This window comes from Bombus vosnesenskii, unplaced genomic scaffold (assembly GCF_011952255.1).
Source record: "Bombus vosnesenskii isolate JDL3184/JDL3185 unplaced genomic scaffold, Bvos_JDL3184-5_v1.1 scf7180000013273, whole genome shotgun sequence".
Lineage (NCBI taxonomy): Eukaryota > Metazoa > Arthropoda > Insecta > Hymenoptera > Apidae > Bombus > Bombus vosnesenskii.
The window spans coordinates 2,303,515-2,328,740 of NW_022882931.1; the positions used below are offsets into that span (position 1 = coordinate 2,303,515).

Genomic DNA, 25,226 nt, shown 5'->3' on the forward strand with positions numbered 1-25,226 from the left:
TAGTAACTTGAATTATAGGATCGTGTGGAAAAACAGTATAGCGAAACAAGATTAGATTAGCGTTTCGAAAACATAAGACCCGACGAAGAAGCGAGTTGAAAGTACTAAGCGCATAGGAAAGAGCTTTAACGTTCACGCGAGAAAAATGTTCTCGAAGAAAGTAATTGCAAGAGACGCCAGTCCGCTCTCAGAAATAGGAATAAATTTCTACCGTACGCGAATACTATTTTCACACGGGGAAAACATTGGTTATACAGGGGTCTTACGCGAATTGCACTTGCTCGCCATTCCAGGCTGCGGAAGACGAAATAGGACGATTTTTCATTCAGAATGAAGAGTAACGTTCCCTTCTTGACCTCGTTGTTTCACGCTTCCCGAATATCGACATTACCCTGGCATAATCGTTGTCTGGTGAAGCTTTCTTCGAAACTTGTCCAACCTATAGATCCAACAAATCGAGAACCAGCAGTGGATAGAAGGACAAACGACAGATGAATTATTCGAAATAGCTGTTGAACGTATCTCCGATTCAGCCGCGATCTATCTGCCAGATTACAAGCAAATTACATCGAATTTGACGTCCGGATAATGCAGCAGAGATCAACGTGTCCTATCTAATTTACGTAACACCGTCCATCACGTTACTTATTAACGTTTATGCGAACACCAACCATTGAATTATCGAACAACGTTCCCTATCGTGTGGATAGTGGAATTTCGGCTATTGGACCGGAATGGGTCGAGTCCATTCGTTAGCCAGTTCTTTTATTTTTCGAAAAGCAACGAGACGTATCCAACTGCCAAAATATCGAGACGGAAGGCAACACTGGGAGGATCGTAACACGCTCTCTGTCTTTGTCTTTGTCTCTGTCTCTGTTTCTCTCGTTGGTAGCTGCACTCTACGCGTTCGCTTCGATCGCATCAGTCAATTTACGCTCAGGACTGTCGATTAAACCGAGCGCGATACTTTTAATGGCGACGGCTTGTTTCCTGTCTGGAACAACCATTAATTTTAGGCCAGCACCCAAGCGATATCGATAGCAGAACAGATGTCCGTACTGTTGATAAAAGCACGTCTATAAAAGTGAGCTTTACAGGATAATAACACGTGTACACGTGACGTATGTGTATTCTCCGGCTGACCGTGGCGCAACAAATGAGTATGAACGTTTTCCAATCAAACCGGCATCAAAACCGAACCGCGGGAGAGAAAAAGGCAGAGAGAGGTATGAAAAGAAGGGAACGATCAAAAATCCAACCTAGAGGGCCGAAAAAAAAAACACAGCACAGAGACTTGGATACTTGATACCTTTCAAACGATTTCCATTCGCGAGTGAGTTTCGCCGTTTTCCGTTAACTTTTTAGAAATTTTACCGATGTTTTGTGATTGGTTAAACTTAGTTTCTATCGATCGGAAATCGAGGAAAGCCACTAGATGTAGGAAAAAGCCTCTGCGATCGAAATTAATCAAGAACAGCGCGATTTGACTCTCTGTTCACATTTATTTGTACAGAAATTATCCTTAACTTCAGAGTCGGTAGTTTGCCATGGACTTGCCACAAAATCCATTCCCTCGAATTTACTTTCAACCATCGAATTAACCGCTCGAAATCCATTAGTCGGCTAATCTCGTTTCTTGCCCGGAATGCTTCGGTCCTGTTGAATTTCCGACGTTGCATCGTCCACAGAAAGCGAATACACGATACATCGAAGTATATACACCGAGAAAGGGACAGGCAGAGAGAGAGAGAGAGAGAGAGAGAGACAGAGAGAGAGAGGCATTCGTAAATCGCCATATCTACGGAATTTTGCCGAAAATACGCGACCGGTGACAGAATGAAAAGCACACGGAGGTATGCCCATTCCACCGATATATTGCTCCGTGGCGACATAGTAATAGCAAACGCCGCTGCGGAGACGGCAAAGTAAACAGGTGATCGATATTGTTTGATTTATGCGCCACGGGAGGGTGTGCGAACGTAGCGAGATCACGGAGTGTTTTCGGTGCCTGCATTTACAAGCAATGGTCGAGGTTACGCGTCCACCTAGCCACGTCTATTCACGTGCGCCAACCCCTCTGTCACCGAGCAAAATGTCTACATACACACGTCTCGCCGTACAGATACATAGACACGCATGTGAGAGACCTGCTTCGAATTTCTAATTTTCGATATTGACAAGCGGACAACGCCAGCCCTTTTCACCTCACGCTCGTCCTTTGCCGATCTACCCCTTTGGCCTGCACCCTCTTTTTCAACCGAGGCGACTGTGATTCATGCCAACTTGCACGTACCGTTTATTGGCCACTGGCTGGTGCACGCAATAGCCGAGCAGGATTTATGAAGCGCACCTTGGTACGAGCTGCGCCATGGACCGCGCGAGGCGAATTTTAAGGGAAACGAGCCGCGAACTTTCCGCGAAAGTTGTGATAAAGAACCTGCCCTTAGTGGCGAGCTTTTCTTAGAATCTATCGGCGAACTTTGAAGATCCCTTAATGAAGACATTGTACACGATTGGCGAGACCATTAGGAATAGCAATTTGAAGGGCGAAGTAATTCACACCTTCGGTGAAAATATCGTTAAAAAACTCAGTGTAGCAGACTGACGAAATTTACGAAAATTTCGATTGAAGGAGATTCATGCTGTAAAAAAATTGTAAAAAAATCGTAAAATAATTATATAAGAAAATAGATAAATATATATATCTACATATATAATAAAATAGAGTAATGCGTATAAGCATTTAGATTTAAGAAGACTCGCCGCTGTATAAAATGAATTGTAAAGAAGAACAATGCAACAGAGTAGGGTTACTTAGGAAAATTTCGATTCGAAAAAATTCACCCTTTGAAGAATTATGAAGAATTATAAAGGAATTCGAAGGAAGAGGTTAAACATATCTACGAAAACGTAAATTTAAAGAGTTCCTTGAAAACAGAAAGCAAATAATAAATACAAAGTGACAAACTAGCGTCGTTTGTGTAAATTTCAATTTGTCGAGAGAACGCATTCGATTAAATTCATAGCCGTTATGCCCATTGGAAATCCCCGAATTCCGTTTCTATATCGAAAGCACGAGACGTGCGAAGTGCTCCTATGTATAATTTAAAAGTTTGGGAACGGTATTATTCCGTCGCGACGATTCCGTGGCGTGGTGCAACGAACGTCGAATACAGAGGATCGCGAATATTTGGCCGACTCTCAGAATAGTTGAATGATAAAGGTGAAAATGGGAGGGATGATCGAGTGCAACGAGGGTTGTAAAGGCGCGAGAGAATGCACCGGGTTGGAGGCTAGAACGAGATCTCTCCAGGATATATGGGCACGGAGGAAAAAGACGTCGTTACCAGGAGCTCATTAACGGGGAACTATCCCCAAGACAGCACCTAGTCGTACCTTCTAGTCGAGCTACTGGTGGAAGCTTTTGGAGGGTGTAGCCCGCGCGTTAGGCTGCGAGGAAACTGCGCAGCTCCGATACTAATTAGTCCATCGGTTCGATCGTTCACTGGTAAAAGCTTCTCTCGCGTTTACCTTCTCTTGTTTTTTTTCGCCTGACTTCTTTTCGTTACATCCTGTTCTCATTTTTCTTCGAGCTTCTCATTGGAACTTGGTCGCCGACGAAGGTGAAGTAAAATCGTGGCACGACGAATTTACACGAGAACGAGGGCAGAAGTTTGTTCGAAAGAGCTTCCAGTCTTTCGCTTCTTTCTCATTTTATTTTTGCTTCTGTCCTTTTTGTTTCTTTCCAAGTTCTTTATTTCTGTCTCCCTTTCTAACGTTTTCGTTCAGACTTTTGCACGAGAGTAGGCGAAATTTGGACTCTTGCCATGTCTAACTACCCGCCCCCCTCCCCGGCCTTTCTCGTGAACGTTTCAGGTTGGCGTTCCTGAAGTTCGCCCAATTACCAGGCATTAGTCTCGTTTCATCTCATCGGGGGTGCGAACAGCGCAATTTCCTCGACGCTTCTGCATTCGCTATTATTTCATTAGGAACACCCGATACTTCAAGATGTGAATTACATCTGTTTTTATCGGAGGAAATTCCAGTAACCTGATTGGATAGTCAGAAATCTGATTTACTTGATGCAGTGAGGAAATCTGTGCTTTTTAACAATTTAAAGATTCGAAGACTTTTCTTTATTTCGACGATATCGCAGTTCTATTCTTCTTGCGAAGTAATAGGTATAATTTTGTTAGGTGAAGTAACGACACTCTTATCTTAGGAAATAGTTCATTGACAAAATCGTTTCTCACGTCACTGTTCCAGCGAATCAACGATGTTATCATCAAAATGAAAAGATACTTTGCATACGGAAACTATTGTTTTAAATAATAATACATTTAATCACATTAACTCCAGCGGAATTATTTTGCGTATGCAATTAACGAAGATGTATTTGAACTTTTTTGTTTATATTTGTGTCTGTCTTCATCCAGTATGGCTTGTATTTGTACTTGGTGTTTATTGACAAACAACATACGGACATATGAGAAACGCGTTAAAAATTATAATTTCATTGTCTGAAAAGCTATCGAGAACCACTCCTTGTACAATTATGTAATAACTGATAAATGAAAAGTATTCATCGTGAACCGAAAATATCTCATATCGTCTAAACGCGCTAGATATCCTGATACTTATGGCGGACACTGTATATACGTGGCATTATAAATGCTAAGCCTCGATTTCGCCGTTAACAGCGTAGCGAGTACGGATGGGCAGGTAATGAACGACCATGCGAGCGAGAAGATGAGCGGCACAGATACAGGACATATAATAGCCTGTATAGTGGAACAGAGAGAAGCTGCAATCGATGGGATATTCAAGTAATGACAACGATAACGACGGTGACGATAATCAACGAGCAACACCCACGTCGAACGCAGTTCGCTGCAACGACGATGACGAACGACAGCGAGGGTGGCCATTAAATTGATACCACCTGCTAATTGGTATCTCTAATTTCTATCGGGCTGTGTACCAACCAGCTTACGATAAAATGATCGGCCAGAACCCATAGGATGATTGGCGTTTCCAGCGTCGAGGAATAATTTGTTACCAACGTTTCCATCGTTTGATCTTCTCACCACTTTGTTTCACAGGATTCGCGAAGTACGATTTTCATGTCATGATCCCCGTATCACCGCGTTCGAACGGATCAAAGGTTTCATTTAATGCCGTTACAGTTTCACTTCAAAGCTTCGCTCGCAACAAACGACTTGCAACGTTCTCGCGCGACTAACACCTCAACATCGTTCCATTTCCCAGCGTCTCAGCGCTGTCGTACTTTTATCCCCGGCCGTCAGTCAATGTTTGTCGCGCATCTGCCTCGCAGAATGTACGAAATAAAATTGAGGCAAACCGATCTGCCTCCCTTAAACTGATTGACACGCTCGACTGCGCCCGTGGATCTTGCGAAAGCCTGCGAAAGAGGCGAAATAAGAAAAGCGCGAAAATAAGACGATGGCGCCTAGATAAGTACAAGTGGAAAACCCACATCGCAGGCGTTTGTAAATCGAGTTTACCAACGACGAACGGTTCCCATCATTTCCACCCCTTCCATTTCCACCGTTGCACTCTCCAACCCTCTATGTCGCCGCGTCGTCTTAAATGTATCTTGCGTGGTAGACCTTTTATCCTGAGAAATTACCTCGAATGGTTGAGAAAATCATCGTTCCACGGGGCGGATCGGAGGCTTCTCCATTTTCTTCGTCAACGGTTGGGACGCTTCGTCGCTCGCAACCCTCCGCACGGAATCGCGACACGACTTGCCTGCGTGTCGAGGCCGCAACAGTCGTTGCGTCGACGCCGTTTAGAAAATGCCTGCACGTACGTTGCGGCACCCCCGCGAGGGGTTGAGACACGCTGCGCCACGAAAGGGAGACACGAACAGGAAATATTCCCTGCCTCGAGGAAATTCTTCGTATCCCCGGGAAAATTCGTTCGACTCCCAGCTGCGCTCTACATTTCTTCTTTTTCCACGTCTTCTACCCTTACCTCCCACTATTTCGCTGTGTTAAACTGCTACGTGCCCTTTATCCGATGTTAAGGCGTTTCTGTTTTCCTTTTTTCCTATCCCTCCTCTCTTTCTTTCGAAAGCTTGTTTGATTCAAGAGCACCGGAATCTCCGGAGAATCTTGAAACGAATAACGTTGCCGGATTAATAGGAGATGAAGATCGCAGTTGGAGGTGCACGTAGCGATTCAAAGGGTCGCCTTCCCAGGCCACTTTCCAGGTCGCTTTCGGGTTGGCCTAAGCAGAAAATGGCAAGTCCTTCTGACTTTGAAAGGGCAAAGCCACTGAAAGTCTTACGCTGGTTACCACCCGGCAAATTGCGCTCCGAGATGTTTTACGTAGCGAGTATCACGAGCATCTGCTCCAAACAACCACTATCGCTTCTTTATCTGCTTTCTCTTAACCATAGATAGCGTACAAAAGGAAAGGAAACCTCGCGGGGAGCAGGTAACTCTCTTCTTGATCTTCTTTGGTAGTTCCTTCTTAAACAAGGCACGTTTATTGCCAAGCACTAACCTGCAGCTAGTATAGATGGCGCTCTTTGTTCGTCGGTAATTTCTCGTAGTCGAATCTCAGCGAAGAAACGCCGTTGTTTCAAGCTTGATCCTTCAACAGAGACTTAAATCTTTGTCGGAACAATTTTCACGAGAGTATAGAGATTTATTACAAGAGAAAAAGAAAAATTAGTTTGAACTACTTTGAATGAGATTCAAAGAACGTTAAAGGGATCGTTGATTCGTGATCAGATCCGTGCTAACCGAACTATGGCAAACTGTAATTCCAACTTGGTGAGCAAAGAAACTTCACGTGCAGTGGAATTTGCATTACATTTCCCCATAAAACTCAAACGATATTTATGTTTACCGGGCGCGAAGATTTCTGTATTCAGTCCGCCGTCTTCCCCGCTAGAAAAATATTCCTGTAATTAAAACGCTGCCACGTAAGCGGAATGTTTGAAGCACAGCGCCGCCACCCAGAAAGCACGTTCCTTCTATTCGCAGATTTCTCGCCTCGTTGTACTTTAATAGGGATAAAATTCCGCGATAACACGTAGAGCACGTAACATCCTTGTTCTCCACCGTGTAATCTCAGCGCCGAGAGGCGAGTTCGAAACTATAAGATGTCCGTGGCTGACTTACGAAGATATTCGACCCCGTGGGGCAATGGCTGACGTAAGGGCTGGAAGATATTTAATTTTCCCCGGTGGAGCTAGTCCGCTAGATGTAAAAGGCGCGAGATGATAACTGGCCTATTCCTCTTCTCTTTCGTAGAAAAGATTACGCGACGATAAAGAATGCTCGTGCACGAAATTTATATTTAAAAGATCCTTCTTCGTCTCTGTCGTGCGTTTTCCCTTCTATATCTCTCTGCAACGTCCCTCGGTCCTCTCGTTTTCTATCTCTCCTGTGTGTTTCTCCGCCTCTTTCCATATCGCTCGTTACGGGTGCTCGAATTCGCAGAATAAATTCGCGGAACATCTCTGGCGTGAAACGCGGCCTCAATTCGTATCAAAATAACGCGAGTTCCACGGCGGAGAGGAATTTTCTGCATAGGGAAAAAAAATTTCACCCCGCAAATTCGAATCTCGCGGGAGAACGGATTATTTTCGCGGATTCGATCGGAAACGGAATTATTCCGAACGACGTGCTAACGTCGTTTAATTTCCGCACCGAATTTTAACGCGGTTGTCTAGAAAATATTCGTCGTGGTTACGGCGCGTGATAAACATCGGCGATATCAAAATACGTGATATTCCCGTTAATCTCGCGAAAGTGGTCGGTACTATGCGGGGGTTGGAAGGTCGTAAAGCGAAACGAGGAATCCTTATCGAACTGTCTGATGTCGAAAACTTCTCGCGGGATCCAAACGTTTCGACGTCTTCGTTCTTGACAGAGAAGGATTGCGTTTTCAACCCCCTTCTTCTCTTCAGCTCCCGGTGTGGGACTACCCTTCCGTTCCATTCACTGTGTCTCTCTGTATGTCGCAGAAGGATGCAGTGGAGAATAATTAACGAGGGTGAGAAGATCTTCTTCCCGGTGAACATACGTTTAACGAGCCCCGTCGTTGGGGTTAGAAGTACCGGCATCCATAAGCGCGCGACGCTTTCCAAAGAGGGGTAACCCATAGAGGGGTGACTTTTGGCGCAGGAACGGCCGTCGTACGACCGTCACGTACTTGTGTAATTGTCGGACGGTCTACGGGAGACATTTAACGATCAGCCATAAATGTCGATAAGCGGATAAAGCTCGGGAAATTTCGGGTATTTTTCAACCGCGATCATACCCGGCTGAATTATCAGGACCACTTTATTAAATTTGTCGAACGTCTCTATCGATTCATTGCGGTCGTTAACGCAGCCAATTATTCGCCGATAACATGTTCAAATATGCCGCTGATAAAATCTTCAATTTCGATTACGATATAATCGCCGATGAATATTTTTGAATATTGCAAGTCATATATCAGATTACCCGTTTGATAGAGCGAGTTTGTATAATTTATCTGGTTTTATGTGCCTGAGTTACGATCAGCATGAATATGATTTTTTAAATAATTTCGAATATATTTGAAATCTCTTATTAAAAAAAAAAGAGGAAATTCAATATTCTTTTTAATTTCGAATTTTAGATTTGTATTAAATATGTGTTATTAAATATACTTATAGTGGCTCGTCTGTGGCTTGACTTGAACTAAAGAAAAATATATGTTACACTTTAGTTGTATTATTATACTTTGCTAAAATGTCAGAGACTGCTCTGTCAGATCAATAGAAATTTTATTACACAGCTGCTAATAGATTTAACAAATGTATTATATAAATCTGTTAAATGTTACGTTCACTTCATCGACATTCTTGTTATTTCGACCTACCATTGCAAAATTAGTTACCTATCGATCGATCGTCAATAATGGACAATTTTATGAGAAATTAACATTCCTTTCCTTGGAACTACTTTCAATGGAACCAATCGCTAACGATAAAATTACGCAATTAGAAGAACCTCTAGATCCACTGATCTAGCTGAGGACAAATTACAGTGATTCGTGAAAATTAGGTCGATCGAATCGGATCAAGCGTGCAGCAAATCTTTTCGTGGAAACGAGAAGAAGCTTTCTCCGACCTGATGAGAGAGAATACCTTTGAAACGTCGAGACGAGAACGATGTTGGAAACGAGTAACGTCGACGGTCCTAAAACTTTTGTTGAAATTTCAATGATGCTCAACCAACGCTATTTTGTTTTCAGGTGTCTTGGATACGTAAAAGAGATTTACACATACTCACGTCGTCCATCTATGCGTACACGGGGGACGAAAGATTCTCCGTGAAGCATCCCGAAGCATCTGACGAATGGACGTTGAAGATCGATTACGTTCAGCAACGTGACGCTGGGGTTTACGAATGCCAGGTTAACACCGAGCCCAAATTGAATTTAGCCTTCGTGTTGAGAGTCGAAGGTAAAACTGCAGTTATGTTAACATTATCCTTACGATTAATCCTTTCGCGTACTTGACACGTTTCAAGAAAATTTCAGTTCGATATTCAAGTGGTTACTGAGTAGAGATGGAATATCGACTATGTAGAATTGAGAAGAATTTTGTCTAGAATTTTTACCATTAGAAATAATCTTCCTTTTTGCTTGTGTTTTCGTTCATGTCATATAAAATATTAATCTCGCAATAGATTTTCTTCCAATAGATCGGTAGAAAGTATTCGTAAAAAAGTTACGCGAAAGGATTGGTCATTCCATTGACGAAACAAAACCTCTATACCGCTGTAAATATTCGACTACTTCGTAATAGAGTCTAGATGAAACAGAGACTATTTCTTAATGTTTGCGTACGTGTCTACCACCTGGTCGATCAGGAAAGACACTTCCGGTACCTTGACTACGCACCAGCATGAGAAAAGGGACTGAAGCTTTCCGCTTGCATGCCTGTTACCGTGAAACGTTAACATTTTAAAGAGGTCGGCCCCCCCATTTCACATTTCTTTTTCTCACACGTTCGATCCAACCCCTTCGTTCGTATTTTGTATCTGACGGGATATTCTGATAAACGTGCCCTACTAGCCGTCGATTTCATCTCCCAGTACTTCTGTTGTGCAATTAATTCGCCTAATTGATGGTGCTGTCAACGTCGAGCGCAGGTTGCAACCACGCCGCTACGACAACACTTTAGATTACAAACAGCGGTTGACGTTACGGCGTCAATTAAAAGTCCTTGTGAATTATCGAGCATCGTGCTTGTTCGCGTTATTAAGTATGTTCGAGTCACCGCTATAAGATCAATGGATCAATATCAAACGATGTTAGCACGTTCGCGTAATCTATTTTTCGAGTATCTTTCCTCCTCATTTATTGCCTTCATGTTTGTCTCATAAAAGTATGCGTCAGACGCGTTTTATGGATTCTCGTATCTTTAAATTTCTCACAAATGCATAAAATTCTGTAGTTTAATTAGTGTCTGTGACCAAATAACCGTGATCGATGGAACGTTACCAAGGAATGCTGACACGTTGTTCACGTTTGCATAATTTATTTTTCGCGTATTTTTGTCCCTGTTTTCATCTGCGTGTTTGTTCCGTTTAATTATCGATTTTCGTTATCAATTAGCACTTGTATCGAAGTTCCACGTAATTACGTTACTTTATCGAGTTACAATTACTCGACTCCTTTTTATGTTCCACGGGTTATCTGTGCAGTGCACTATTACGCGTTAACGAGCATCAATTATTTAGTACTTTACACGTTTACGAAAGTTAATCATCACGCTTTATCGCAATTAATCGCGCTACTGATGATTTGTGATGAATAACAATGTACAATGTTTATGCGTAAATTAAATGCAAATAATCCGATGAAAGAGCTATCCAGTTTATATGACGATAATTTAATATCGACTGACTTACTGATTACATTATTTTCATAAATATAATTGGACGATGTTTCGAAGTTTTTCGCGAACCATTGACTCTCGATCGTCAGTGTGGATCGAGAATTTCCAGGTAACAGTTTAATTAGATAGCTTCTTTGAGTATTGCCACGTAAACTGATTCACGTGATTCCGAAGAGTGTGCGTGCACGAGCAACGCTGTTCATTAATTATGTTCGTGGCTCCTGCGTGTATCTGTCTCTATCACGAGACAGCATACGTGCGTGCATAACAGTAATTGCTCGTCAGTTGGCGGGCATCGATTTTTCCAATGAAAATCGACGATGTTGCAGTTAATTTACTAGAATTACATACTCCCTGAATATTCAAAATTTTATTCATATTATTTAAACCACTAGGGACCTAAGTTGCTTTAACGCATCGTTTCATTCGCGATCGTTTTCAATCAATTTTTATTATCGAATTCTATTCTCTAATATCCTGAGTACGAATGGGAATTCCATTAAGCATTCGTTTAATATTTCTTTCGCCGTTTATTTCTTCCAGCTAGATTTCCACGATTTTATGAAATGTAAAATAGTTGACGAACTTATAATATTATGATAAATACGTGGTAATGGGTTAAACGGCCAGAAGGAAAAATATTTAAGATTCTCTTTTAATTAGTTCAACGTCAAATTATTCACCGAGAAACAAACTTTACTCGCCGTGAGAACTAGTACAGGAAAGATAAATTCACATAGCCGGTAAAGGAGCTGCGAAGCTGTTATCACGATAGAAGAAAACGACGGGCCGTTACTGAGGACAAGAAAAGGGGCCACGAACGCCATGAATGAACAACGATGCGCTATGCATACGTACGTGTTGTATATACCTATATACATATACATATACCAGTTGAACAGCGAACGTAACCTATATCAGGATGGTTTCGGTGGCAATTCAATCCCCGGGCCACCCACGAAACGGTAGATCTCTCTCGACGAAATCGATTAACTCGATATCTTTTCTGTCCTCCCATTCCAGAAAGTGCCCCTGTCCCCGCCACCACCACACCGAACGCCATTCATCGGACGTTCAACTCAGGTTAGAGAATCACGCAAGAACAGAACTCCTTTTCCAAGCTGTTGAACTTGCTGCTATAGACGTTTTATTGCGACCAGTGTGTAGATCACCGGATGGCTGCCTCTGCATATCTATATATATATAAAATCCGTTCACTGTGCATGTGGCCAGCATGTCTGTATATGCCGGCTCGTGCTCTATCAGTGCATGCACGTCCACCTTCCGTTTAATGTTAATTAATTCAACCCCCTCAGTACCGGATGGTTTTGTTTTACGAGGGCTGGTCGAGCTGACATTAACTAGTAAAAGGGGATCCGTTTCACTGATCGTCACACCTGCTGACCTGGAATCCAGCCACGTATATGCGACGACACGCGTTTTCTAATTGCCTCGGAATTATGTGCCCGCGGAATAATCCAGTCTGGTGAACTTTGTAATGCAACGAGATACGTTAAAGGGATAATAATCGCACGTGCTCGACCCGCCTTGGGGTGGCTGCTTCAGGTTGCACTTCGTTATGCTTCTGCTTTGATGTTCGATAATTTGTTGCGTTTTGACTTTAATTACCGTAGATGCATACATACGGAGTGTGCCAATAGTTAGAATTTTAATAGGAAGAAGGTGATATTCTGCGAAGAATAAGTCGACTATATGAAATGATACGTTTTTCGTAGGACTATCTGTTTTCGAAAAAATTGACTTTCAATACTCGTACTATTCTATCCGATACTGTTTTTTAGCAACATTTTTGTGGCGCTGCGTTTCTTTGCTTAATTTTTATAGAACTGATAGAACGATATTAGAATAACGTAACGTTTTGGAAGACCATTCAGTTGCTATAATTGTTCTAGCTTTTCTGATGCCATTATTATTTCATTGTGAATGGAACTATATATCAACTTATATTTTGTCAAACTTGTATTATGATTTGCATTATTATATTATTGAGTTCATTGTTAAATGAAAAATCTATTTCGAAACAACTCGTGTGAAAGAAATCTCAAATTCATTTTCGTAATACAAAAGTAATTTAAAACACTGTCCATGGTGGATTTCTGAATGAAATTATTACACAGTCTCCAACTTAATTTGCATTTTTAATTCTTCAAGTGCCAGAGGAAGTCCCGGCATATAAATGCCGAACAAAGATATTAAAAATTGAATTTCCCGAAAACAAAGCTTCGTACGAAAAAATATTATTCTACATTTTCAACCTATTCTTCCACGTTGAACCACCCTTCTTCTCCCTTCTTCGATTGTATCATTATTGGAACATCCAAGGTATATATTTTTTTCTAGGGTAATTCTTTTTTATCTTTTGTACGAAGAATGTACCGTGGAGGTGAGTGATTTATTTTGACTTTATCGATCGGCCAAGGTAGTAGATTTTTTGTTTCGAGATAAACCGTGGCCCATTTCGAGGAATGCGATTGCATCGAGACAAAAAGCATATAAATGGGAAGGTTTTCTGGTGCATTTATCATGGCACGAAATGGTGTTTCGCGTGGCATTTGGCATGGTCCCGATCCTTTTGTCAAGCTACGTAGAAACCATAACTGTAGTATTAATAAATAGTAATTTCTATTTTATGAACGCTTTTACGTGCACAACACACGAGGTCCAATTAGTCTGCTCTGATTATCTCTATCTCTCTACTTCCATAGCAATTAAAATATTCACGGCAACAACGTAAGTTTCGGCTGTGGTTTTTCCTTTCTGTTTTCACCGACCTCAACTTCGAAGTTCCATTAAAACTTTCGCGAAATTCGTTTCGAATGTTAGACACGAGCACGGCTACCAACTTGGTGAACACTCGCCCGCAAGCATTTGCATACGGTATTACACACGCCGAATTTAAGTTCATTCGCCCACAATTTGCTGATACCGGATCTTATGATTCACCCCCGATTACGTACAATTTACAGAACGATTCGGGATAATCCCGTGAAATTCGAAATGCCGACTTTCCGTTTCCACAAATAGACGCACGGTTTACTCATTAACACTAGAACTATCTGGTGTATTAAACGTACCAAATATATTATGCTACAATTATACTGCAGTAGACATATCAAATATACTATAGATAATTACAATGGAAATAGCAGTAGAAAAGTAAATAGGTATACAGTGACAAACATATAAACAGATGCAAGAACTACTGACAATTTAATTGAAATTATTTTTCATTTATATATTTCGAATATATTTCTGCTTAAAATTCTTTGAACACTTATTACAGTTCCTGAATATTTCATTTCACAGAATAATGATACTATGAATAATGATATTTAGAAATGAATACTATCTATTTCATACGAGTTAGAAAAGCAGAATTTCATATCCCTCATTTTATTATATCTTCGCTATCGTATAATCACGTTTTTACCTGAATAAGCGTTGATATTAATTTTGTCAAATGAAACCTTCGTAATTTCGCCTATTACAAAAATACGAAACAAAATATACAGTTGATAGTTCTGGCGTTAACGTTTCGACGTTTTATTTCTAACTCTGTTACCGTCCGACAAATATCCGCAATTATAAAAACTTCTCCACTCGACAGGCGAGAAATGAAACGCAGCGGCTGCACGTGCACCGTAAATTTTGAAATATGTAACCGCGTGTCGTGTTTTGACTTCGATGTCGCTTTGGGGGACACGCTTTAAAGGGAATCTGCAAGATTCATGAGACAGAGTAGACACCACGATGTATCCGCGAGTATCCCTGAGAAAAGAGAACGAATAAACGAAATTTAAGCGGGACCGAGGACGGAATGTTTAAGTGGCCGATTTCCGATGTGTGTTGCAGCCGCTCAGGCGAAAATCCTGGGTCCGGAAGAAGTCTACGTGAAGAAGGGTAGCACGATAAGCCTCACGTGCACCGTTAATGTGCAAAGTACACCGCCCAGCAGCGTTTCGTGGCATCACGGAGGAGCTGTGGTGGATTTCGACAGTCCCAGGTACAAGCCACGAGAATCAAGTTCTCGAGTTCTCTCCGTAATGCCTTTACTCCCCGTGCACCTCTCTCTATTTCTACCTATCTCTCTCTTTCTCTCTCTCTCTCTCTCTCTCTCTCCTCTCTATTTTGTCCCGCGACTCCCGCCAAAAAGGAATATGTAGAGGAGTGGTGCGAGAATCTATTTGCTTCCGTTCGATTACCTACGTTACGATTATTACCACGCACCCTATAGCAGAGATGCATCGAAAACGTGCACCCTCCATCGCCCATATTCGACCACCATGAACATCTCTGTCGCTTTGGTGGATCGGTCGCATAACAGATTCAGCAAGAAAGCTGTACGAGACTCGATCTCACACAGAAAGAGATCTTAATTCGGGTAACTTTTGTTTTCAACGACTTTCTCGCTTCTGCAATGGTCTGGAAAATGGTCTTTTGTCTCGCGAGTCGGAACTTTTGGAAAATAGCGGAAGAGAACTGGCGAACAAGCACCGGCAAAGGGGCAAACGGTTTCTCCTTTTGGAAACACGGAGACAAAACACGATAACGTGACAACCGTCGCGTCTCGGTGCATCTCGACGCTCGCGTTATACCAAGTTGGTGTAACGCGGCCGTCACGACCCTTAGAAAATACACCAACATCCTCTAACAAACGTAAATGCGAACGTGTGCGCGGTGAATAGAAGCAAAGTATCTTTGATAATTCAGCGTTCACCGCAGGGGCGGGGTTTCCTTGGAGACCGAGAAGACGGAAAGCGGTACGACGAGCAGACTTCTGGTGACACAAGCCAGATTGACCGACAGCGGAAATTACACCTGCATTCCCAGCAACGCGAATCCAGCCAGCGTAATGGTCCACGTGCTGAATGGTAAGAGCCCTTTTTATTCCCTGAACTCTCATTCGACCCCCGCCGACCGGCCCACCAGTTCCCTTTCCCTTCGTCCCCTACTCCGTCATGGCTTAACTTAATTTCTTCGGGACTCGAGAGCGACGATCAGTCTTGCGCCTAGACGTAGCTGCGCCGTGACACACAAGTTTCTTAATATTGATCCGCACTCTTCTTGTAACGCCGCTTATCCTGGCTAAAAGAACCTCGTCACGATTCTTTTTCACCCTCACCCCCGAAATATCGTTTCAACTTGTTAACGCGTCCATCCCAACGGAATTTGACCGCGTTATTCGTATCAATTTTCAGAGAGGCCAGAAATTCATCGCTTTCGATGTTCCAGCACGACGCAAGAGAGTTTATTAGCAATTTATCAGCAATTCGATTATAATAATCCATCGGCTATTACAACGTACTTTTAATTGTTTCATTTAATTATTATCAAGCGAATTACATCCAAGGGGCGATGAAACGTGATGGATGACTTAGAACATTGATTCGAAAAGGAATGGGTGTGAAAGCGTTTGGCGCGTTTCATCTAGGAAGCTTGAGCGTAGAATCGAAACCCATCCGTCTATATCTCTCCGTTTATTGATTCACGTTTTATCCGGATCCAGAGAAATTTTATCCTCGTCGATTTATTTTTATGCTATTTGCTTTGAATCTCTATAGCAGTTTCCTCAATACGCCGCGTCAATGCGCGGCCGTGTTCATTTTTAGGCGCGTGTTTCTCTTATTTTTTGCCAGTGATATACGGGCATCATTTCAAACGTTCTGTTGCGTCATGCACACGGCCTTCGATAAACGTCGCGAGCAAACGCATTTAAAAGGTGAAATCGTGCGGAAAAATCGACAAGCATCCGCTGCCAGGTTAAATCGCGAGCATTTCAACGCCCGCGCGATTTCCTTCGCTTCTTAAATCGACACGCATCGCGGAACGTCTTCTGACATCCTATCTCTGCCTTCGAGCGAGCATTAGCTCTCGTTAAAGGGAAATGAAATTTGGAAATCGTCATAGGTTTGGAAAACTGGCGCAAAATACAGTGAGAGAAATAAGAAATAAGGCTAAATTTCGGAAAGATTTGTATACTGCATAGAAAAATTGCAGGATCATTTTCCACGTCATCTGCTTTTTGTGCTTGTGTGTAGTTTTTACATTCAATCTGCAGTGTGATATGAATCGTTGTTATTAGACTGTGGCTGTTTATGCAAGTCTGGCTCTTTATAGCAACGCTTTGTTCACTAAATGTTATAACGAATAACATATTTTAAATCTACGTAAGTCGCACAGTCCAATTGTTATCATAAACCCGTAACGATCCTCTAATCGTTTCGAACATGCATTTCAACGCAATTTCCGTTTACGCAAGCTGCAAATTTTACTTTATATACAATTTACTTCGTAACTTGTTCGCCGCATTCCAATTGAAACATTTCCAAATAATACATTTGGAATTTTTAGATGGAATATTAATTCTAGATTGCTGTGTAATGCCAATAACTTTACGTAGGAATAAAATACCAAAAACTATTTTCTCGTTCTGTAAGGTTATAAAATTAATACTAGCTAATACGTGTTCGTAATTATGTCGCAAGTTTTTGATATAAAATTCCCTACATATTAATCCATCAGCCTCAGAAAAATGTTAATAAAATTTCAAAATATATCGTACAACGCACATAATACACACATTCATAATAGATATTTCTAAATATCCGCGTGTATTCGCGAATTTGTCATATAATTCATATAATACAGATATTAAAGGAAATTCTTTATCAATCTAGGGTCCCCCAGCATACCATAGGAAAGCAGCTACACGCGTGTCCACAACAGAAAGCACGGACTCCCTATCAATTTTATTTCCCTAAAGTACGCGATGGAACCATCGAACTATTCGTCTGACACTTTGAGAATCATGGAACGTGGCCATGTTTGTCCACCCACCGGCGGGTTGGACGTCGAAGATGTATCGCCGTCCCTTTACGCCGCGATTGTTCGACAAATTCGCCGACAATGGCTGTCCTCCAGTATCGTGAGATGCAACTTGAATGGCTCGCGCCAAGAGGAGAGCTCCTGGAAGCGCTAGGTGGAAAAGGGACGAGACATATTCATTCATCAAGCATCGAAATCCCTCGTCATAAAGTTTGACAGGCTCGTATATTGGGGGCCGCGGCAAGTACTCGGCCCCTCCCTCACGTGTACACTTGGTTTTGATCTATTGTCAGCCGGCAACATTCGCGATAACACATGCAATATCTTGCGCGGCAACTTCACCAATCCAGTCTGTCAATCATCAGGCGCGGCTCGCGCCAACCACGCATTCGTGTAGAAAGTACCGGGATTGGAACACGTCACGCCACGCAACTTGACGACTCACTCTCCGCGCCTGTTGTACTAACTCCGCTCCTAAATTGCACACCATTTTAGCGAAATTACCAGCGGCGAAGTGTGTAAGGAGCAATTAAGCAGTGTTAAAATTAGGCTGCGAATGTTTTACGGAAATTCATACTTCTATCAATATGATTGGAAGAACGAAAGATAGATAAACATGTTTTTCGTCCACCGAACATTTTAACGTGCGTCGTTTCCTATATTTTTTATATCACACGAATTCTATGAGATTTTTGCGTAAGATTTTCCATAAATTCGTAAAAAAACGAGTCCAGTTATAGTCTGGACAGTGGGCATACCTTATTTTGCAGTCAAACGACTATTTATCAGTTTCTACTCCTCGTTTTTCTTTATTATTCTCTATTAAACCACTACTGAGTGATATAAAATTATATATCAATAAAATTATTATATAATATACATATATAAAGTATATATGGAAAAGTAGATATATCGTTACTTTCACTACTAAAGAGTAGTCCTATATTACACCGAGCCAAAAACCACATACAATTGATCGACTCGCTCACCTGACAATAAGATGCTAATCGATATGATCCGCATTATGACGTCAAGATTAGCCATACACGATCCTATTAACGTATTTCAACTGAACATATTTTTGTAATCGACCCAGGGAGCACGAACAGAATCAATCTCCCTTTCAAATATCGTCGTAGAAACGTGGAATCCCCGTGCGGATTCGCGACCGAGTAAAACGTGAACACCTCGCGCCGGTATGCCAGATGAAAATTAATGCGGCGCAGTTCGTCTGCATAATTAATTTACAATCGTGCCGGTACGAGCGAGGGATATAGCATCGACGTTATTTCAAATGCAGCTGATTACTCGGCAAAATTGACCGCAAATTTCAATTATTTCGCGATAAACCGGCGCGCAGAGCCGCAAGGATTATCCGTAGAGGAGCGCACTATCCGCGCATTAACGCAATTACGAGGTCCAAGCCGAGAGCTGGACGACGAACGATGTCGTTTTTCGACGAAAACGCCAGCTTCGTTAGCACAGCGTGGCACAGGCGATGGTGGCCCTTCGAAATCGGCCGAATGAGATTTTCGATTCGGTCGTAAATCGCGACGATGTTAGGCCACGTTTGCTGGGAACACGAGAGGAACACGACTATTCGTAACAAGACCTGCGTGCACCGGCATCGTGCACCGGTCGTGATTATCTTTATTACCACCGGATGCTGCGTATACATCGGCAACGCTCACCCGGCCGATACACCGTTAACATTTGTCTGGATATATGAAATGTATATATGGAAATCGGGCAGCCGAACCGAGGGGATAGTTCGTGATTAACGTTGCCTCGTCGCTTCTGTTGGCCTCGTGCTTTCTGCTGCTTCCGTGGCTGGTTACATCTGGCATCATAATTATTCAATTCCATGGACGCACCTTGGCTGTTAAATAATTCGATCGCTCAGATAGGAATAGTTTTATTTGAGAAATATAGCGATTTCAATCATTTCTCTTCGAAATATTCTCCGTTAATATTTACTCGCCGCTCTGCACGTGTTTTCCACGCTTCGAAGCAGCGCTGCGGTTTGGAAAATCGAACATCGCTGCATATCAACGTGTTTCTCGCTTTTGATAAAAAATTGCAGATAAATTTTAGGTACTACCCACCAACGTGTATTTGATTTTTAGAGGAAGAGAAAATTACAAGTTGCTGATTTCGAAACGTACTAAATCGGAAATATTTGAGCTCTGGGATACGTTTATCAGTGAAAAACTCCTTAATTGAAATGGAACTGTGAGCCGTTGCACGATTCCAGCAAAGTAATTTAGTAACGTTTATTTGAAGCAGTCCGATAAGAATTCAACGACGAATCCACGGTTGCTCACGAAATTATTTGACAAATATCCGTAGAAATATCCTTTTATGAATATATCATGTGTGTTATATGAAAGATTTTGAAATTTTATTGGCATTTTAACGAATCATAATATTCTTGGAATTTCTTCCGGTAACCACGATATCAATTCACTGGGATTCAATAATGTGAATTGATTAAAGAGGAAAGAAATTACAAGCAAAACGTTGTCCCTCAATGAATTAATGAAATTATAATTTTCTTGCGGAGCACAATTATGTGAAAAACAGGGAAAATGTTTTAAAACGCGATATCGTAGATTTCTATGATTTCTACAAGAAACTTTCGCCTGCTTTGCTATCTGTCGTGTTTGGAAAATGTTTGACAATTAGATTGTGGATGTTTATGCATTTGTGAAAAAATTGCAGGTATAAAACTACAATGCACGTATTTTTTATATACTGAGACGCAAAAATATTATGAAATAAAATACTCGTTACGATATTTAACGAGCGAAAGATATCTTTGGTTAGCTTTCTTTATAGCTTTAATTATATCTTTTATAATCTTTTGGTTAGCTTTAATTATATCGACAATAATATAAATTTGCATAAACATTCGCAGTCTGTGAAACACGTGTATAGAAAGACGATTGAAGAATAACGCGAGACGTTTTTCTGTTGCAGGCGAACATCCTGCGGCGATGCAACACGGCGGAAGTTGCGGCGTTACGCCGACCATCTTATTAGCGACCTTTACCCTGGTGATATCGAATCTGCTAAGGTGAGCAGTATCGTTGTGAATCGTGCGACTTCCAAGCCACACGGTCTGATCGAGCTCGTTTCGTGTACCGAGACAAACATGTATCATCGAAACCAGGAATCGTTGAAAAGGTAAAACGTGAACGAAGAAAACCGCGTTCTCCTTTAGGAAGCATACGGAGGTCATTGTGCACGAAAGAAAGAACGCGAGATTTCGTTTTAAATAGCAACGTGACTGGCGTTGTTAACGCGTGAGATCATCGGAGATTTTCCAACGAAAAAAACAAAAGAAAGGACCTAGGCGTGGACAAAGTGCAGTGGATCTGGCCATGTGTGATAAACACAGTGACACGGAAGTGGAGCTCGACTTTGCACACGTACGTTTTTACCGTAAATTTATTCCACATAAACTATTCCTATGTCTATTTCTCTAGCAATTTTCCGTCGACGTTGACCCATTCACGCGTGGTCCACGTCGCCGCGTGATTTCTTCGCAAGTATCGTGTGTGAGAAAAGAAAAAAGAAGACAATCGTTCGCTTTGTGGTCTCTGTGAATCTGAACCGACACAACGACGGTACTCAAAGAATCTCGTGAGAATTGCGAGGCTGCAAAACCGATGCGATCGATGAACGAGTGTGTCCAGCGTACTTACTTAGCCATCTCGTTGACTCTAAACGATTGATACAGATTCGTCGTATAGACTGTTCGAACAGTCGAAAACAAGCGAAATCAATGATTTACAATCCAACGTTGGATAGTCGATTAATTACCATTAAATCGTATAGGTGGCGTGAGTCTCTCTGTATATAAAAGAAGAAGGTCGTTCAATAAATAGGATTTGTCACGACTTCGTTTGTACAGTACAACGTGATGATCGAGAATTTCGAAGAAACATCGTCGGACCTGGGCAACGTTTGTACATAAAGGAACCACATATTTCGATTTTCTCTGGAACGTTTAACGTGTATGGAACTTCTATCGTCGATCGTGGGATTAGATCGTTCAGAGTTTGCCCAGGTCTGATTCGTCCATCCAATGGACCCATCGAAATCACTGTAATTTAATCAAAACCGACGTTCGATTCTTGATCGACGAAGTGTGTTTTCCATCGACGCGTAAAACGTCATCGCTCTTTTTAGCAATGAATAAATACATTAATCACGCTCGATATGTTTCTGTTTGTTCGAGAAACTTCGGTAAACGAGGAGTAAGCGCGTCGATTCGTTGTTGCTCACGATATCTGCTCACTTTCTGTTTCTTAGGAAACGCGATTATTTCGTTGGTACCTTTTTTTTCGAAGAAACGTTTCTTTTTCTTCATCGTTTTCACTTGCAATTCGTCGCGATCGATCGGTCGCTGGTTTATCGCTTAACGTCTAATCAAAAAGAAGATGCAATCACAACTCTCCCTGAGAATTACATTGTAAGAATTACGAATTCTACGAACGTGACTTAAATATAGGACTCGTGTATAGATAGGCATACGAAGGATAACGTATGTGTACGATTTAAGAGTATCGCTAATAGATATTCGTTACGCGAAAGAGAAGCATTCCGTTAAGACTTCGAAAAGAAAAGAAGCACACGCGTGTAAAAATTTGCTATCGAGTAAGCATCGAATTCGAAGATGACACAAATACGAACTTTATCGAGACGATGGTAAGAGATAAATTTTCATTGTTTCGTAATAGTCTCGCGATTCAAGTTTTTCTACTCCTTTTTGTTCGTTCATCGTGTGTCGATTCGTCAGCCTCTCTTTAGAATATTCGTGGCGAGAATAACGCGAGGTCTAAAGACACGACGATAGTAACTTTAATTAGTAGATTTACTACGGATAAAATAATGTAACGAGTAAAGGAAAAACGATATCATAAACGGCATAGCGAATTAAGATGCGACTTAACCATAGGTCTAAAATAGATTTTTTATAATGTTGTACCACGTGGACGAGAAACTGGGACGTACGGTGTAGAACAGACTGCTAGAACGCATTCACGGTGTTACGTTGCACGGATTTTACAATATGAAACAGAAGGTTCGCGATATAATATATTATTCCTTCTTGTATAGTTTATACGGTAATTTATGTCGTTGTGAGAGGACAATATTTTGCAGTTGACGCGTGAGGATAGCGTTAAAGTAAACAGTTAAATGCGGTTACTTAAAAAGAAAGATAAAAAGAAGAAAAAAGGAACAATTTAACGAGACGCGAGAAATAAAACGATCGGTCAGACGCCAGGTTTTTGAATGTTGTTCCGCGTGTGATATTATTATTCAAAGGGAAATAGTGTTATCGGGATGGACGTTAATCGATTTAAATAATGTTGGATCAGGAAAGAGAGAAGTGGAAATCGTCGTTATCGATAAAAAAAAGTGAATTTCCTTCGATTTTTCAATACTTTGTTCCGGACCACCTTCGAGTCTCGTTCCTTTGGAATGGTGTTCGGTTATAATGATCTAGGTTCGATGTTACATAGAGATTGTCAACACTCCACGTGGCATCGATAACGGTCTCACGCGTGAGATAAAGCGAAGAAAATAAAGATGAAACGATAAGTGTAGCTCGCTCGAAGCACGCGTTAATCGCTGATAATCAAAGAAAGAAACAGAAAAATATCGAGAAGAACGTTACACGTTAATTGTGTCACTAGATAATCGATATCCGCGACTCGCATAATTACGAAATGTTGCACAATTTATAGTTAAGCCTAGATCGCATTGTACATACTAACAAGAAAAAAAAAAAAAGAAAGAAAACAGAAAAAAAATTCATAATCGATAATGTACCATGTTATAGAGGAACGTCAGCATAAATCAAAGTGGCAGAGGTAAAGTGCGGCAAACGAGTACAGACTATTATACTGTAAAGATATTCATCGACGTGAATACTGTTTCAATAAATGTAATGATGATATAAAACAGGCTGTCACAATTCGTTCCTCCCGTATTTCAATATCAGTTTCTCAACGTTCTTCCTCCTTTCTTCATTCTTTCTGTTTCTTTTCTTGCATTTCATTTTTATCTTATCCCCGGGACTAACAATGAATTTCCATTATATTGCATATATTTTCTTTCGTTCTTTTTGTATATAGTACATTTCTTATCGACGTTATCCCGAGCCGAAGCGATACGCAAATTGCTCGAGCGTTTGCCTATCGTTCGACGCAATTTCTCGCTGCAACGATGGAAACGAGTTTGTTATTTGCACGAGTAGCACGCCGAACGGTTACCAAACAGCATCGACGATTTAAAAAAGAGCAGAAAAAAGAATAGAAGAAAAAAAGAGAGAGAGCAGGGTGAAAAAAAGAGAAAGGTGATCGATGGTACTCAACCTAAAAATTCCGACGATACCGACCGTTCGAAAATTCGATCCCGATGATTTATCATCGTCAACGGCAACGCAACCGCAAGAAGTATCACTTAATCTCGCAAATGTCAAATTCTCCTCGGAACATTTTCAGATTCAATCTCTCAAGCCTGCCTGGTTTCGTGGAAAGAACGACAGGGAAAAAAAGAAAAAATTACAGAAAAGAAGAGGACACCCGGATAATACGCTTACGACAAAGCGCCATTACGTCATATTTCCCCAGACACCGTAGTAATCAATTTCGCCCGTCGCCGAAAAACAATCGACCGAGTCCCGAAGTGTCTCTCGACATTATTCGCCGCGTGAATAACGGCGTACAGGTCTCAGGTAGCCCAGGACTCGATACAATCACTCGCCGCGATCCTGTCGAACCTACCCCTGAATCGACCAAGAGAAAAAGAAGGGATGAAATGGTGGAAACGTGTGCCATTCCGAGTTTCGTTCCCCTTACCGAAACTTACCTTTCTCCATTTTACTCTTTTTACATCCCTTGATGTTCTCGCCCTTTCCATCGACAGGAATTTTCTTTTCTACCCTTACAGTTATGTTTCTGTGAACTCTGCTTTCTCTTGTCATAGGTACAAGCATTTGAAATTGTAATTTTACCAAGGAAGAATTTATCAACGATTCGCATAAGCGTATTAAGATTTATTCGAAATTAGAAAATTACAAGTAATCTACAGTGACTGTAAAAAGCATTGGCTCATACAGCAGCGGATAAAAAAAGCTTCAAAAGTGAAAAATTTCGGAATTAACGATTTTTCCTAATATGGTGAAAGGTTACTGGTAACCATATGCGATATTTAGCAATTTAAACTTTATTTTATTCGATATTGTACCGTTATTCATAATATAGTGAAACAGGGTCATTCGAGTTATCTGATCTCCCGTATTTCGTTCTACAATTTTTCTTTCTACTATTTTTCCTTGATTTCTTTACTGGTTTGAAATTCGTTGGAAAATATTCGGGTCGTTAATCGCAATAGCAGTTGAAAACAATCGTGTTCGCGATGGCTCGAAGCCTTGTTCCGATATTCGTTTCCCATT

General features: G+C 41.3%; 1 protein-coding gene across 5 annotated transcripts in view; it reads left to right on the forward strand.

The window, feature by feature from the left end:
* Positions 1 to 21,101, forward strand: part of LOC117231797 (basement membrane-specific heparan sulfate proteoglycan core protein-like) — a 175,292-nt gene extending 154,191 nt beyond the window's left edge. For 2 of the 5 annotated variants that reach the window (XM_033490584.1, XM_033490582.1), the window contains exons 4-8: positions 9,262 to 9,472; positions 11,936 to 11,995; positions 14,786 to 14,936; positions 15,644 to 15,804; positions 20,738 to 21,101. In XM_033490584.1, coding sequence (XP_033346475.1) covers positions 9,262 to 9,472; positions 11,936 to 11,995; positions 14,786 to 14,936; positions 15,644 to 15,804; positions 20,738 to 20,838 — 684 coding nt within the window. In that variant the 3' untranslated portion in view covers positions 20,839 to 21,101. The remainder of the gene's footprint in view (positions 1 to 9,261; positions 9,473 to 11,935; positions 11,996 to 14,785; positions 14,937 to 15,643; positions 15,805 to 20,737) is intronic. The other 3 variants (XM_033490583.1, XM_033490586.1, XM_033490587.1) reach the window with 3 other exon arrangements.
* The last annotated feature ends 4,125 nt before the right edge of the window (positions 21,102 to 25,226 follow it).